At 37.7% G+C, this 18104-nt stretch overlaps 1 protein-coding gene across 20 annotated transcripts in view; it reads left to right on the top strand.

The window, feature by feature from the left end:
• BNC2 (basonuclin 2) overlaps positions 1-18104 on the top strand; it is a 427090-nt gene that overhangs the window by 289786 nt on the left and 119200 nt on the right. For 16 of the 20 annotated variants that reach the window (XM_042964289.1, XM_042964286.1, XM_042964283.1 and 13 more), the window contains one exon: positions 11949-12184. The exons of 3 other annotated variants lie outside the window; for them this stretch is intronic. In XM_042964289.1, the coding sequence (XP_042820223.1) occupies positions 11949-12184 (236 nt within the window). Of the gene's footprint in view, positions 1-11948; positions 12185-12991; positions 13098-18104 lie in introns of those variants that run through there. One more of the 20 variants, XM_042964299.1, reaches the window with a different exon arrangement.

Raw genomic sequence — 18104 nt, 5'->3', positions numbered from 1 at the left:
GTATGATATAATTGGAAATTATTGGTGATATTAGCAAGAATGAAGAGCCACCCACCCTCATAAATTCAGAGTATTTGGGTATTTGAAGTAGGAAAGGGAACAATATTCCCAGTGATCAAAACTTTAAAATCTGACCCCAGAAATTGCTCTTAGAAAATCCTGTCCCTAACAACTTCATTTCTGAACTTTTAAAGTAATTGTGGAATGAATTCCATAAAACAATCCCTTAAAAAACACATGTTAAATGTTAATCTATTAGAAATTAAAATCATGCTCTTTGACCTGGAGCTCCTAAAAGCTGACCACTTGATGCTGTTATAATTTAGAATCCAAGGGGGAATTGAGGCAAGAGACATGGGGTTCTCGAAACAATTAGCTTTCCAGTTTAAGGCTCACTTGGCCTTTCTCCCAAAATGAAAGAATGAGTTTCTTTACTTTTTCTTTCTTACTTGTAAAATTGCTTCAAATTAGTATTTAAAATTTTAAAAATGTCCAGGGCAAGACTGGAAATTAGTGATATAAAAGATTTCCTTTTAGGCCATTTTCATACAAATTTTTCATTGTTTTCCTCTGCAAAGTAGGTGGCTTTGAAAAGTTGCCTCGCTTGGCTCACTCCTGATTGAATGGCTCTGAGCTTCACACTGCCATGTCTGAACAGCTGTTACATGGAGTCCACTGGACATCAGGGCCTGAAATATTCGAACATATTCCTGAGAAAACCACCTAACTCACTTGAATCTGGCTTTTAAAGAAAGTTAGGTTTAAAAAAGTTGTGGAAAACTAAGAACTATAAACTATCACTGAGAGCCAGTTTTCTAGGATCAGTGAAAAGCACTTTTATACTCCTACATTAAGAAAAAAAACTATCTGAATATGTTCTTATTTCTGTGACCTTCACAGAAAATATTAGAAGTGAAGTCTGTAGAATTACAGGTTTACATTTATTTTAATTTACTTGAAGGTTTGGGGAGTAATTCCTGTTATTAAAAATTGAAATAAAAAATAGTTATTCACATTTCATTTGATAGATGCAAGTTCTTTTATAACCACTCTTCACCCACCCACCCCCAGCACTATTTTATACTTTTGAAAACAGAATTTTGTAAAGAACATTACTTTGTTCTTTAAGTTAGCAATATTGTTAAAAGTGTATATTCGTATTTATTACATATTTTGCATTATGTTTTATACTTAATTTGCATTTGCTTTATACATTTACATTAATGAACCATAAAAATTCTGGCTGTTTCCTTATGTTGATTCTGTTTTTAACAGAAATGAGTTTTCTTCATCCAGACTTATGTGTCATTTTGGGGTCTAATCCTGTCAAAGTGTTTATTAAAAGTTTGATATCCAGACCTCAATTTCTCCTTTGTTTTATAGCTAGAAAATTACTAGTTTAAGCTTCGGTTTTTGCCACTTTAAGGAAATCCAGGTAAATTATGTTCACTCAGTTATCTAATTCACAGTTTAAGAAACTCTTGTATGAATTTTCTTTTTCTAACTAGTATCTATATTGTACAGTTAAGCCTTTTTCTTTTACCAGATAAAATTCCACATACTAAAAAGAGATTCATTTATCTACTGGCTTTTTTTTCTATAGACCTTTTATAAAAGAAAAATAACCTTTTCTTTGTAGATGCTGTTCTTACAGTCTTAATGTGTGACTCTTCTCTGACTTCTGTCCAAAGTCTGGACCAGCTATATATACCTTTTCCTATAGCTATGAGGCCATAAGTCTAGCACATTGATCACAGATCTAGTGATCTGTCCTATGATTTTCATAATGTCTGTACATTATGTTCTAGTCTATGCACCATGTCATCAAGCTTATTTTAACAATACTGGATTTCATCTTGCTGTTACCTAGAAATCCATCGGATGCCCCCAAATAATTCTCAAGTAGTAGGAAAGGGAATAGATTATGCAAGGCTTGGTCAGTTTCTGTTCAGCTAGCAGCCCCACCTCACTCCCTAAACTGCCACAATTACCTACCTCCACTGTTCTCTAGAGGAGTATAAAGATAAAAGGAGAGGGACATGGGTGAAATTAAGAATTTGGTGGCACAGTAGAATCACGCATTTAGCTTTTCAGTGCAAATACACTAATGGTCTTTTTCTATATTATGTTCACTTAACTGTGTTTATCCATTCAACAATATGAGGGCTGGACACCCTTGAGTCGATTATGTGTCAGATATGGTTGCTGCTTAACATCAGGCTCTTGTGATAAAATGGGCACATAAGTGACCCAGTAAATGGGCACCATATGTTTGGGATGTACATGTTTGGCATACATCATTATTGAGACAGTTGGCTCTTAGATGAAGGGACTTCTCCAGACCTCATGGAAAAAGAAAATGGAACTTGAAGCTAAAAGAAAAATTTAGTCAGAAAGGTAAATAAGAGGGAGGAAAGGCAGTTAAGGAACAGCATTGAAAACAAACAAACAAAAAATTAATGTAGTTTAGCAGATGGAACCCTGCTTGTGTCTCCAGCCTCATCCTGTATTATTCTGCTACTCTTTCTCATGTGCTAGCAGAATTGGCTTTGCCTAGAAGAGCCAATTAATTTGTTACCCATTTAAATTATGTTCTCATGTTGCATACCCAGTTTGTAATTCTGTGCATTAATGAGTATGTTTAAGATGTCTGTTTTCCTCAGTAGCCTATTAACTTCAAGGTGGCTTGAATCATACCTGTTTTGTTCTCCACTAAATCTCTAAAACTTAGCATAGTGCCTAGAAATATTCATTGAGTGACCAAATACTAAAGTGCTAGGAATGTTTGAAAGGTAATGTATAGCTCATTGTGGTTGGAACAGAGGCCTGTGTCAGTTACTAGGATGGATAGTAATTTGATCTAGCCAAGGTTTTCTGACCCAGGTTAAGGACTTTGTGTAAAGGGGAGTAAGGTAGAAAAGAGCGACTTGTGGGTTGTATTTAGGTTGTATTTAGGCCAGAGAGAACAGAGATAGACCAGACCATCAGGGGTTACTTGCAGTAATGGAGGTGTGAGAGTCTAAAAGTCTGTGCTAAAGTGGTAGAAGTTAGGCCAGAGAGGAGGAATTGATCCAGGAGAAACTGTGGTGAAAAAAGTTATGTGTACTAAGTAGCTTGAGATAATTTTGAATGTTTTTGCTACATATAATGTTCAGTTAGAAAAACACCACCAGCAAGATAGAAATTTGTATCCATGGTGTGGACCTCAACCATATAAAAATTACGGACTGAAAAAAGTAGATGTAACTATATCAACATGTGGACATTAGCAGTTTTTGGATGATGGGATTATAGATGATTGTTTTATTGTTGTTGTCTTTCATCTACAGCGTTTTTTCAGTGAGTACTTTTGACATATCTAATCAGAAAATAACAACAGTAACACAAAGGTTTGTTTCAAGCCTAGTTTCCTTAGTTCTACTTTTCACAGCACTAAGGGTCAAGTACATGTTTACAGTTGAGGACATGGAGCTTGGGTAGGTTAGGATTCACATGCGTAGAGTAAGAGTGGTTGGATTCCTAGAGGCAGCTCATCTTAGGCAGCTGCAGAGGCAGCTCCTCTAGAATCCTGATGCTTCCCGGGCATCTCTATTGATTTCCGTTCTACACCCCCAAACTAGAAAATCTTAGTCATCCTGTATCTGTGTCTCATCATCTCTGTAAGCGTCTGTTTTCTTCCCCACACTTTTTAGCTTGGTCTTGGTTCTGTGTTCTTCCTTCCTTGCTTCCTTGAGTTAAGGTAGTGGTCTTCAAGCTTTTGGCTTGCTTGCCACCAAAAAGAGTTTTGAAAATGAAGAGCCATCCTAACATTTTCATATACTAAGTAACTTGCCAAGGTCATACAGCAAATAGGTAACAGAGCTCAGATTTGAACCTTTGGAGTCTGTCCTTAAACTGTCCCTTATTGGGAGGACAACGATCTTTTTTTTTTTTTTTTTTTTTTTTTAACACTGGGAATTTTAAATCATTGTTTTAAGTCATGATTATTTTTTTTATCTCCTTAACTCTTGTTTCCAGTTCACTGTCCCCAAATTACCTTACTATAAATGCAATCATATGTTCGGTGATAAGTCTTATATCATTCAACTTATACATGCCAGCCACAAGAATTAAGAAAACAATGTAAATAGAAATTTTATTGTTTAATTTGATCAAGATGATAAAATCCAAAACAATGTATATATTACAAATTTTTATAATTTATTAAACATAAAATGGATTTTTGTTAGATATAAAATGGATAGGGCTATAATTTTTTTCTTCCCAGATTAGTTCATATATCAGGAAATGAATAATACTTCGTGTAAGAAAGAGAAAAAGGTGCACTATCATTCCTCCATTCTGCAGATACTACTACTGAGATACTTGCTCACATTAATAGGTGGGATTAGCAACTTTATTCCATCATCATTCAGTTCTTAGAAGTCATTTCAAATTACATGCCCAAAATTACCCAATGATCAATTAGTTCTGTTAAAAGGAAAGAAATGAAAATCACATACCTTATTACCTAGATGTTGTCATAGTCATTCACCAATTCAGTTTCTGGAAATTTTAAACCTATTAATGCCTATTTATAAATTTAGCCATTAGTCTTTCATTTAGAGGCATATTATTTATTCTAGTATACACAGAAAAGATTGAGGAAATAAAAATGCTGTATTCAAATAGTTTCTGCAATATGCTTTTTTTTTTTGAAAAGAGATATTTCTGTCATTGCAGATTTAGTTATCTTGACTGAAAATTTTCACCAGTGCTCATGGTCAAATCATGCTGCCAAATCTAATTTAATTTTCATTGGAAAAAATTGAACTCACATTTCAATTCAAATAAAGTGAATATATTAATATGCATTTTGAGAAAATTATTAAAAAATCAATATGTTGTAGACTGGATTTCATAGAGTAGATTACTAAAACAGTCTAGAATAAAATGTGGAGCTAATAAAATTATTCACTTTACAACAGAAACGCTATTTCTTATTAATTGGTTATGATGTAATATATAAACCTAAGGTTTTTATGAAGTGAAAAATATATTAGAAGTCATGAATAAAAAGTCATGGTCTTACTTTGATAATGGGGTTCCATGTGTGTATCACAATATAGTTTTGGATTCTAAGAACAAATTAGGTTAAGAGTCACGTATTATAAAAAAATTTATTAATTTGCCTAGATCTCATGGCCAAACTTTTTGTGTATTTATGAAAGAAGTTACGTACTGCTAAAAAGTAAGTGCTTTAGCATTTAGATCATAATTTATGTTAATTTTACTTTTATTAATCAGATGTGCAAAATATTCAAAATTTTATAAAAAAATAAGATGAAAATGATGAATAACCATAACTGAAATATTTTGATATTATTTGATTAAATAATACCTTATTAAGTGATCAGCATAGTTTCTGAAAGAAATCATGCAAAATTTCAAATCTCATGTTTTATCTAGTGTGCCTTACAAATTTTGTAGGTCTAAGAAATATTCAAACTGAATTTACTGAATTTACAAGTATTCATATACTCAGAGCCTTTTCTTCCAGGTGATGATTGCTACGTTTAGGGATGAGTGTCAGGATTAATTGAAAAGAATGGTTTAACTTTTAATATGTTGGGAGGCAAAAGCCGTTTTCAGTATTGGACACTTTGGCTTTGCTCTTACAGGATATTTTCCAAAGAGTGATTCGTTATTCAAATAGGTAGGAATGCTAGAGGTGAGTGCATTACTCCTGTCCCATTTTACTTTCTATCTGAATTCTGAATATTCCAACATAGACCCACGTATCAAGTTCTAGCTACCCTTTACCCATATAGGTATAATCAGGAGAAGAGCACCCCTTCCAGGTTCTTGGTGCTTTTATTAATCATTAAAGGAGGCTTTCACAAAGCCTCATTTATTTCAGCACCAGGAGAGTTTTCCACACTGAGTCAGCACGGCCGTATAAGGCCAGTCAGAGGATACACCATTATTTTGTAAAGAAGGAAGGGTACGGTTTTTTAAAGGAGAAATGTGAATGGCTAATCTCTATGTGCATACAGGCCTGTTCTCAGGTGGATCAATTTTAGGAAAGACTAAATAGAGGATTACAGGGTCTGGAAATTGAGTCCCCATGTCTGCATATTTCTCGGAAGGCCTTAACCTCACGTGTAGGCCCGTCATAGTTTGAAGTCCACCAAGTTAAGGCATCTCCCAGTGGAGTATTGCAAACATGTTCTACTCTATACACTTGACTCTAGCCCATCCCTTCACCCAACTCTGTCTGTGATTTTTGGTGTGGCATGTGTAATGGTATATATCAGAGTCATCTGTTTTCAAACTAACCCTGACCACCTCTCTCTTGACTTCCTCAGAGGGGGTTGTGGCTCTGTGGCTGAGGTTTGCTCAGCACCTTCGTCAGTAGCTGTTTAGTTACTGCTGACCAGGCGCCATATCCCTCAAGCTGACAACTATTGTTTTAGTTAAACTTCTAGGCCCTTGTCAAAATTTTGTATCTAAAATTATAAATCATTCTAATGTTATAAAATGTTTAGTATTTTCTATGTCCTGTTAACAAGAAATAAAATTATATCATACACTTTCCATAGCTTTGGCCTTTAGTACGAAGGCTCCATAGATTGCCCATCTGATTCTTTTGTACTTATCTCTAACTATTTTGCCTCAAGTATTACACATTCTTTGGGTAGTCTATTCTCTGACACATATCAGTGGTTCTCAAAGTGTGGTCCCTGGCCAGCAACATCAGCCTCCTGTAGAGACTTATTAGAAATGTAAATCCTTGGTCCCCACCACAGACCCAATCAGAAACTCTGGAGGCAGTGGTCCAGCAATCTGTGTTGTCATAAGCCCTTGAGGTGATTTCTGATGCACATAATGTTTGAGAACGCCTGCCTTAGCATCTACCTAGATTGCTCTCCTCCTCTCTCACTTGCTGAATTCTTAGTTGTCATATAAAACAATGCCTTCCTGGCAGAGTTGCCCTCTCTTCTGTATCCTACAGTACTTTTATCAAATCTCTTTTCTGGCATTTATACTGATCGCATCTGTCTACTTTTGAAGGTGGAGGCCACAACATAAATTACTTTTGCATCTGCATGCAGCACCTACCTTGGTGCTAAGTTTTTAAGTGCTGGTGAATAAATGAATGTATGCATGAATGAAGGAGAAGAGCAATATAGGAGGAGTGGTGATCAATAAGGTCAGCTGCTGTGAAGAGATCATGGAGAATAATGAAGGAAAAAAGCTATTGGATTTCATAGTAAGGCAGGTGTTGGTGACCTTTGAAATGCTTGCTTCAGCAGAGTGATGGGCAAGAAGCCCAGATTGCTGCGAGTTAGGGACTTCCAACATGATGAAGATTTGCAAGTTTCCAGACTTATTGACTGTTTATCTGAACATGTGGTAGAAACAGAATTTTCTTGGGAGAAATAACTACGTGACCTTAGTTCAGTTACTTAACCTCATTGAGCCTGTGATCTCTGAATAGCCAATAATAGTAATACTGTGTGGTTTTTTATTTTTTGAAGGATTAAAGTAGATCATTGTAACCCCCTAGAATGCCTGACATTTACTTAGTACTTACATGGTCATTTCCCTTAGCCCCCCACCCCCACATACAATTTATTTAATAATGTTGATGGTGTCCATTACCCTTTGTAAATTTGTATAAGATATGAAATTGTTAAGGGTACCTTTATTCCAGTCATTGGAGAAATTGTGAATTACAATTGGAATTGTGAATTGGAGAAATTTGGGCTGGAACTAGTTGAACCATTGATAGCTGCTTTGAAATTACATGGTATCCAGCTGGAAAAGTACCCCCAAAAGTGGAATATTTTTTGATACAAATTATGGAATACTACTTCAAGCAGACATATAAGGGGAGTGTGTGGAGAGAGTTTTTTTTTTTTTTTTTTTTTTTTGGCTCATGTGGCAGAAAACTTCAGGGGATAGTGCCAGCCTCAACACTGCCATATCCATATCTTCTATATCAAACAGTATTATCAGTGGTTGGTCTTTCTCAGACCATCTTGCAGACTTCCTTCTATATGATTCTCATTCTCAAGCATATGTATTAGCTACAAATATCTAGGAAAGGGAAGACTTACCAGGAGTTCAAAGTAAAATCCTACATTCAATTTCACCTTTCAGACTTAGGTCACTTGCCCATTCTTAAACCAGTTGCTGTGGCCAGGGGCCTGGGATGTCCTGGTTTTCCTGGCCTGGCTTAAGGAACATTCTAGTTGATGGAATAATTGATACTGAGTGTAGGAGAAGAGTGGCTCCCCAAAGGGAAATCCAGTTTCTGGTACCAGAGTGAAAGGGAGTAGATGCAAAGCAGACAAAGCATTTGATAACATCTTATTGTATAGAAAAGTGCTTTTTTAAAAACTGTGCTTCCAGGAACCCTAGGGGTTCCACTGAAATGCTTAAACAAGTTGAAGGGAAGAAGAGAGGAACAAATGATTGGAAGCTCTCTAATCCACATGCACTCCAGCTTCACTAAGGGTAGCTTTCATTTTATATATCTTTATATCCAGTTTTTGTTAAGATTTCATTTCAGGGGTTCCTGGGTGGCTCAACCAGTTAAGCATCTGACTTTGGCTCAGGTCATGATCTCGTGGTTTGTGGGTTTGAGCCCCGTGTCAGGCTCTGTGCTGATGGCTCTGAGCTTGGAGCCTACTTCAGATTCTGTCTACCACCTCCCCCCGCCCCCGCCCCCGCCTCTCTCTCTCTCTCTCTCCCCTTCTCTCTCTGCCCCTCCCCCCATTCACTGCCTCTATCTCTGTCTCTCAAAAATAAATAAATATGAAAAAAAAAAGATTTCATTTGAAATGGAATTTGGGGAATACCATTGGTACAGGATAATTTAAGATGGTTAGACCCTTCAAGTATAAAGGTAGGTGACTTTTTTCACTTATTCTCATGAATAAGTTCTTGCCTTACCTCCCATTCATCCCCATTGGCCCACTTCATGTTCCTAAACCCACCAAGACTCAGACTTGAGTTCTCCACAGTCAGATTCAGGAAAATCATGACATTGGGCAGATATCCAGTTCTTAGTTTATTGTTATTATGACACTTAAAAAATTGTCACTTACCCATTGCCCACCTAGGAGACATCCCCAAAAGTGGTTGACAACTTGGTGACTCGGTATGATCCAAAAGCAGAAAATTTTGATACGTTCAAGAAATTTGACAGATAATAAATAATCTTTGATGATCTGTTTAAGCTGAAGTTTGTAGTTGACATCTGAAAGCTGGGTAGTTTAATATTTTTCAAGCCTTCATCTGTGGCTCATCTCCTAGGTAATTTCTGCTTAAATCACACTCTCAGGTTTTTCCTCTTATCTACTGTTGACTTTCTTTAAATACCTGGCCCACCCTTTCATGCTCCATATGTTTGTGTAAATAAAGTTTTATTAGAACACCGCACGCCATTAATTTAAGGCTTGTCTGCTCTTCCTCTTTAACAGCAGAGGTGAGTACTTGTGAAACAGAACATATGACCCACAAACCTAAAATATTTACTGTCTGGACTTTTACAGAAAATGTTGTTGACCACATATTTATGTGGCTTATAGTAGTATTCTTACTTTTTGACATATGGCGTATTTATGAAGAAGAATCAGGTAATGTCCTTATCATATTATTCTCACTTTCTTATGTTCTCAAAAGCATTTTTAGGGAAATGTTTTTGCCTTATGTTTCCAGTTGTGCTCTTTCAGTTCTTTGAACAACTTCTCAACAGTGTAGTCCTTTTCATCTTCTTAAACTGCCAGCCCTTTTTTGAAGAGTAGGAGGGAGAGAGTGACAACTTTCCACCCAGCCCTTGCACACATAGTACACACACCTGCATGTACTTAATGCATGGTTATAGGTACCAAACATAGGTACAAAAATCGAGATTTAGTGTCATCTTACTTTCCCTCTACTGAGCCCGCTTGGTTTCATATTTGTGGTCATAGCAGTGTATTTGGTGAAGAAGTGTTTGATGCAGGCCAGGAGGGTTGATGAAGGGAAATGGGGAGAGGAGCAGATTTTCCCTGACCTGGCCGCTGGATTCTTTAAGCAGAGCAGCTTACTCATCAGAAGGCTGAGTAGAAAAGCTGTATTTGAAGAAGAACAGGGATAATAATACCTCATTCCTGCATTTTTGCAGTCTAAATGCCCTGTGGAGTGAGAGAAGACTTCAATCCCTAGGCTTGTGAATCCCTTATCTTTCCCAAACGTTAAATTAATTTTTAAAGCTATTTATTCAAAGTTGACTTAACCACTAGAATAGGAAAGATCAGACAAATCAGCTTCAAGAAATGAAGTATGAGGAAACCCGAACTCTTTGACAAAGTATTCCTGGGAGTAAATGTGTTGAATGAAGCCAGCGGGTAAATGATAAGGGCCTTTACACTGTGGATGTAAGAAAGCAATTTATCAAGAGTACATGAACTCTCTGGTGACCATAAGTCAGGAGGAAACGAGAGTGGAGGAGGAACCCTGGAAAAAATACATTTGAAATACTTAAAAAAAAAAAAAATGTGTGTGTGTGCATGTACTTTTAAATACCTGCATTAATATGCAGAAATACTGGCATATTAAAACAGGAGTAGCTCAGTGTGCACATAAACAGTGTACATAAACTGAGGAGGTCAGGTGGTGGGAAGAGTGGTAGAGAAAGGCCAGGCATTGGTTTAGAACTTGGAGAAACCTTGGGCACTCTCAGGTGTAGTTATGATTTGAGCCTGGTTGTTGTCTGGTATCCATTTCCCTGACTTACGAGTTTAGATGACCATCTTTCAGGCTCACATGTTTATCTTCTCTAATCTCTGGAAGGTCATATGTGTATAATTCTGACAGTTGATCTAAGGCTTTTGTGTTCTCTTAACCAGTTCAAAGCACTTCTCCTTCATTATCTCAATCTTTGCAGTGTCTCTTTGAGCCTTGTAGATGAGACAATGTTATCTTAATTGTTCACATTAGAGAAACTGAGGAAAATGTAATTACATTATCTGCAGTAGCGTTCCCAGGAACTCAGATAAGGATGGGGACTGGAAGGTATGACCTTATCTTGGCTTTTAGATCTAGATGTAACTTCCTACATATGAAGAGAAAAAGGCCTCAAGTGTTTACTGCGAGAATGGTCATCCTGTTTTCTGTACTGACATAATGCTCCTGAAATACACAGAAATTCTTCAACTTCGATTTTTCTCATTTCCCACCCCTCCCCTTTTTCATCTGATCCTAAACCCTTATCATAACTGTTAATAAAAAGGGACTAAGTTACAATTTGTATTTTTTTGTGAACATGCCAGGGAACATTAAACTGTCTAACAGGTGAATAGCAAGAGGGAGAGTTGAAAGAACTACTTCTTGGGATAATCCTTGCACGCTAATTTCATTTGAGTTAAATTACTAGCCCTCTACACAGATGTCACACTTTCCTTATTCCCTCAAATTAGGCCTTTTACCCCTGTAGTCTAAAGAACGTGTTTCTCTTCCTCTTTAAACCATTCAGGTATTCCTGATCTTATTCAGAAAACTGGTATCCGTTGAGCCTGCTCTTATGGCAGGAGTTGGGAATTGTTTGTTGGTCTGTCTTTGGTGAGGGGTAGAGGACACCATGGTAACTTGGGCTGAGCCATAGTTCAATTAGCAAATTAATTAGGTTTTTAGAGCCAGCCACAGTCATTTAGAAACATTCTCAGTGGCTCTCTTTCTAAAAGTCAAATGTGTTTTGCATTTGCTGTCGTCTGCAATTTATAAACCATCAAAAAAAGAAAAAAAAGCAAAATAGGAAGGGGGTGGGGAGAGAACTATTTACATTGCAAAATTTTGCTTCAACATCTGCGGTTATGATCCATCTGTAGAAATGGAGCCCTGATAACTTCCAGTGACTTGTTTCTACTTTCTTTGTCTCTGTCCTTTCCCTTTCCGGAACTTTGGTGGGACCACCACAGCCTTGGATAAGCTCAGCACGCAGCACCTATACCACCCCACCCAGGTGGAGATTGTGCAGTCCAACGTGGTGTTCGACATCAGCAGCCTGATGCTCTACGGGACACAAGCGGTGCCTGTGCGGCTAAAGATCCTTCTAGACCGTCTCTTCAGTGTCCTGAAGCAGGAGGAGGTGTTGCACATCTTGCACGGCCTGGGCTGGACTCTGCGGGACTACGTCCGGGGGTACATCCTTCAGGTAGGGGGAGGACAATGAAGCTCGTGTCTGGGCAGCTCTAGGAGGGCTTGAGGGAGAACCCTTGCAAACCTGGTCTCTTTCCTGCCCCTTGCAGGCCTGGGCATGCGCACCCTCTTCTGATGAAACTGGTCCTTTTGGCAGGCTTGTCAGGGAACCGGGGGGAAGGCAGTGTGTCCCAGCACGCTGGCATGGGGCCTCAGTGGCAGATATTAAAAAGGAAAAAGTGGCCTGTTGCCTAGTGTTGCTTTGTTTGCATCTTTTTAAATGCAGTGCTCTCTCCCTACAACATGAGCTTCCTGCTTCTCCAACAAGTCTGACTGTAGCCCTACTAAAAGGAAGGGCTCTTTGAGGTGGGTGATGGGTATACGAAAATCTGAGATTACATTTCATCTGGGTTTATAGAGCTTTAGCTGGCACTGAATTGGTGCATTTGGTGATTTTTGGGGGGTTGTCTGTGTACCCTATTTATTGCTTCTTCATCAGAGTCAAAAGAACTGTAACCTCTGTAAACTCCCTGCTTTTATAACTAGAAAACCCTCACATTCCAAAACACACAGACATTGTTATAGATGTGGCTTTCACAACACCTCTTCTTCTAGCTTGAGCTCCTTCTTTGTGTCAGTGGCACTTCCAATCTAGTAAGGGTCTTTTTAGACTTTTCCTAGAGGCCTGCAGCCTCCACTTCCCACCCCCGCCCCCAACCTCCCTGCATTTTTTCGTCATTTTTTGCAGTATGAGTCGTTTTGCATTGTGTACTTTGCCTCTGAAATGTTTTTATGGCCATCTGTCTTCCTACGACCCTTGAAGGGTAAATGTTGAAAACAGCATGTTGGGAGACCCCAGGATCCAAAAAGACTACACTGGACGATGAAGAAGTACTCCCTCCTGCCAAAGGAGATCACAGTTGGAGAAGGTAGAATCTGAAGTGATTTTTGAAATTTCTTATGGGGATAATATCAGGAGAATTGACCCCTTCAAAAAAAAAATTGTTTTTGGCTCTGCCAGGCTCGTTTATTCCCTGAATTGCCCTGTGCTGTGTGCAAGCCCTTGGCTGCCAGCTTGGTATGTGATGAGTGGGGAGCCTCACATCTCCCCCTTGCTTTAACCTGGCATAAAAACACACACATTCCTGTCGTTCTCCTATGTGGTACCTCCAGGTGTTAGCAAGGGCAGGAGAGCAGAGAGGTATGGCAGGAAGTAGAGAGAGACAGAAGGTGGAATACCTGTCGGCTCCCGTGACTGCTTTGGTTAGCACTGAATCATTACTTAGTTTAGTGAGATGTCAACTTGGAAGGCACAGAGAATTTGGCCCTCAGAAGACAAGATGATGATGATAATAGGAATAATTATATATTACGTTTTCAGTTTATAAAAGACCTTCACAAGCATTATCTCATTTGCCTCAGGATGGGGCCATTTCAGTGGGGTGAGTGGAAAGTTAAGTGCTGGGTGGTCAGGGGACATGAGGGGGCATGAGGTCCAGGAGGAAGGGGCCAGGAAAAATAAAGCACGGAACCAGTTTCACAATCCCTGCTTATCCTGGCCTGGAGATACATATGGTACCACATCTTTCTACAGTCATTTCTACAACAGGATTATTAATATCCATTTGGGATAGCTCTTACTCTACAGAAAGGAACAAAACTCTTGCACATTTTTGAACAGAAGTGTTAGCTTGGCTAAGCACTCTTTATTCAAAACCTAAAGCAGTATGCCCCAATCTCGTACCATCTTTCCTGTAATACCATCAATGCTGTATTTCAGTTCTATGTGTATATTTTTACCTAAGACATTTGGAGCACAGTATCTTCCTGTCCAGACAGATATGTGAATGACTGATTATTTGCCCTCTTAACCCAGTTCACTATAGCATTTTGATGACAATAAATATAGGACCTGCTGGATGTTCTGTGATATGGTCCTAATGTTTTGCCTTGACCAGTACCTATTCTTTGTTTTCCTGGAAATTAGTATTTAGGTGTTAATTTTTCTCCATTTTAGCATATCTCTAAGGCACACATTGAAAATGTGCTTTGAAATATACTTCATGTTTCTTTTTGTATGGGGGCCCAGGTTTTAACAATACAAAATTACAAGAGAAATTAAGTATGAGAGGAAAATTCAGCAAAACTGTGTACTGAAATTTATAAAGTCTCTTATTTGGGAGTGAAATGTTACACTTAAAGAATTCTGTCAAAAATAAAAAAGAATTCTGTCATTTATTATGATACTTAAGTTATAATTAATTTTTATTAATTTAATACAGAGTTTGACAAAATCTTAAACTTAATAGACATTTTGAGAAAATCATAGATGATTTTTACACTAGAAGAACCTAGGTTTAGTTTCCATCTTGCTTTATTGATAGGATTGATATAATATAGATTTTATTTAAAGGATGCTTTTTGTTACTCAGTTTTTATCATCTGCTTCTTATGTAAACAGTTCTTGGTTTAGGGAAAAATCAAGAGGTTGAAGGATCCAAAACTATGTAGTGAGAAATGCTCATTTTGCTTGAAAAAACACTAAAAAAAAAAACAAGAGTTAGGCTTATATAAATAAACTGTTTTCCTCTACAGCAATGTGATTTGGTTATTGGCCAATATTTTAAAAATTATAGGTAGTAATGATCAGGTGTACACAAATGACTTTGAATATAATTATATGTGACATTTTTATGCAAGTAGACTGTAAAATGTGTGTCCAAAGTTTGTGGAATCTTATAATGCACTGTTAGTGTACAAGTCATTTTATCTGGCTAAAACTCAATTGTCTTGTAGCCCTCAAGGCATCAATTTTAGCATTATTGCTCTCAACAACAGTATATTGAATATTATGTCAGTTAAAGGAGAATAATTATCAAGGCAAGTTAGGGTGGCTGTTAGTCTTACCACATATTGACTTGGTTAGCAGTTGGGTATAGATTGTGTTACTGGGGAAATGAAGATGTACAGTAAGTTGAACTGGTGAAGCCAGGATATTAATTTAACTCTCCCTGGGCCTAAGCCTACATCCCTTATGTATATACAGCTACTGCTGGTTTCAGAGATAGTTTTGAATGTGGAAGAATAGCAGGTGTCTGATCTGATTTTGAATTTTTGGATGTGGGGGAAAAGAGGAATAGACTGTTCAAAACTATCATTTACAAGTGTATATGAAGAGATTATTAAAAGAAAAAGGGAGATGATAGTGATGCCACAGATTCACTTAGAAGACTAGCAATATCTTTCAAGAATCCTGTGCTGTTTTGATAAAAACTACTTTTAACTTATATAATTATCCATGTAATTCATAAGCAAGACAGCAAGGTGTAATATGTATAGCATAACTTGGGCCACAATGACTTAAGAATCCAGGTAAACCTTAAAGGTAGAAAACCTCAGACTCTCCTGTGTAGCAATTAGAGTGTTCATTCATAAAGTACAGAAAAAGTGAGGTAGATTTTAGGCATTTTTCCACAAAATAGCAGAAAAAGGAAATAGGCAATTAGATGCTAAAATCTAAATATGAAGGACCATAAGATGTTTTTTCTGCTGCCAAAGAATAATTCTTTTTTCAAGTCTATATCTCATGGCACATATATTGACAGTAAATAAAAGCCGTGTCCTGCTCTTTCCCCATTTTCCCTGTCTTTGACCTAGGATACAAAGAATACACGTGATCATCATCGTTGAATTTAATCATTTAAAAATCAGGTGTTCACCCAGTCATTTTTCCGTTTGAACTTGTAACTGACTTGCAGCCCATCTGTGGAAATTTCTTGCTTTGCAAATGAGTCCTGCCAGAAGGCAGAGAACCATATCAGACACTTCGAATAATTAGCTAAGGTGTCAGCAGCCTTGTGAGAGGGTGAGTAGTGATGCACATTTCAAATCACCTGTGTCTTGAAACAATCAGAACTAATAGAACCATCAATACTTTAGGAGAATATTTCCCAGAGTATTGTGGGGGCACTAGTCTTCCAGAGGTCTAACTTTAGATTTGGCAGCAACTATACTCAGGATCTTTCTGATAGAGCCTCAGGGTACACCTTAGCATAATAGAGGCTGTGAGAAGTTCTGGAATAAGTGGCTTGTGAGAGTAGGTAAGTAGATTTCCACCAACCTTCTTCACTTCCGAGCCTTTTCCAATCAAGCTTATTAGAACTCTTCCTCAACTTGAGGCATTCACGTATAAGGATTCTTCTGCCTGGACTCCCCTACTCCTCTCTCTACATGGGCAATTACTTGTTCTTTAGGTGTCAGCCAAAGTCCTACTTTTTCACAGAGGCCTTTTCCATCCAGGTTAAGCAGTGTAAGTCTTTTCTCGTGTGGCTCTACCTCAGGACTGTTTCCCTCAAGCTCCAGTCCAATTTAAAATCAATCAATTAAGTCAACTGTTAAAATGGTTTTTTTCTTGACTTCCTCACTAGGGAATGCCACAGAGGCAGGGCACTCAATAAATATTTGTTAAATGAATGGGTAAAAAAAATCTGCTTAACTTGGTATAGCTTGATGTTTCACCATGGAACTCATGGAATATGCAGTAACTTCAGTTGGTCCAAGGGTCCTTAGCCTTTCCTCAGGTTTCCCAGGTACCAAATGCTATAACAACAGATGCGCTCCTGAGGGTGGATGGGAAGAGGAACAAAGGCTCCCACACCCTCTAGCTAGTGGTCGGTGTAGAATTAAGTGTTTTGTGGTATCCATGTGTTAGAAAACATCAATACTCAGCAAACACTTGTATTTAAACAGCCCTTTGCAGAGCAAGTTCACATACGTTAGCTCTTTGAATCCTCTTCTACCATTCTCTTGTAGATATTGCCAATGAATTAACATTTGGAGTAGATGAAATTCATAGGGATTGTCTGACTTTTCCATGATCACAGAAGCTGTTAACTGGCACGGTTAATGCACTCCAAGCTTCCAAGGATAAGAACCACTTATCTCTTATTTATCACTGTAACCCAGCTCCAAGCACCCAGGCTGGCACATAATCTTCCAAAATATCAGAGGGAGAAAATTTTGAAATCTGATTTGAACTCAGGTCTCTGATTCTATGTGGAGTTACTTGTTTTTGTTGTTGTTGTTTTAAGACTATCAAGCTGTCTTTCCAGAATGTAATATGTGAGGGCCTTGTAGCATCAGAGTAGCATGGATTAGGGAACTGAGAAGGCCTGAGAATCTTGAACTAAGAGGTAGTTAAGATGACTCTTGCATTCAGTGACAGATATTATCCACCTGACCTTAGTGAAATTGGTTCCTCTTTTGTGTTCCTTTTCTTGGGCATTTCTTAATATTCCACCTGGTTTTAGGTTACTTTCCCCAGTTTTTTTTTTTTTTTTCCCATGACCCCAGCTTTTCTCTAAATCTGATATTTATCATTAATGCTTTATTGTAAATTCTGCTCTTTGGCTTACCTTTCCAGGAGTACATGCCTTTTGAAAGTATTAAAAAACCTAATCAATAAGATTTCAACTATATCATGTGCATGGGGTAGAGCAGAGAAGAAATAGCTCTTTTCTGGGTCCATAAAAGGATATCAAGTTGAATGGCAAAAGGGGACACTGGACATTGAGTAAGAAGATTGGGCTAAAGTCCAATATATGTATGTGAGTGTGGAAACTTTGCCATTCTCAGCCGTAGTTTCTTCATCTTTAAAACTGAGATAACACCTTGCTCTTGAATGGCAAAAGGTGAAATGATGTAGATGAAAACATGTTGTAAAGGCCTACTCAAGTTGGTATTTTTCACTTCTATGTATGTATAAACCTAATTCTGATCAATAACAACAGGGAAATATCAGGTGTCAAACCTGTTTCCCTGCAGATACCGAATGCTTAGAAAAAGATAAATACATTTAAGGCTTTCGTTAATAGGATAAATGCTAGTTGTTTTAGTAAATAAACCCTGAAATACTAGTGGCCTTAACAACAGGAGTT

This window comes from Panthera tigris, chromosome D4, assembly GCF_018350195.1.
Source record: "Panthera tigris isolate Pti1 chromosome D4, P.tigris_Pti1_mat1.1, whole genome shotgun sequence".
NCBI classification, from domain to species: Eukaryota; Metazoa; Chordata; class Mammalia; order Carnivora; family Felidae; genus Panthera; species Panthera tigris.
This window is presented reverse-complemented; position numbering and strand designations above follow the sequence as displayed.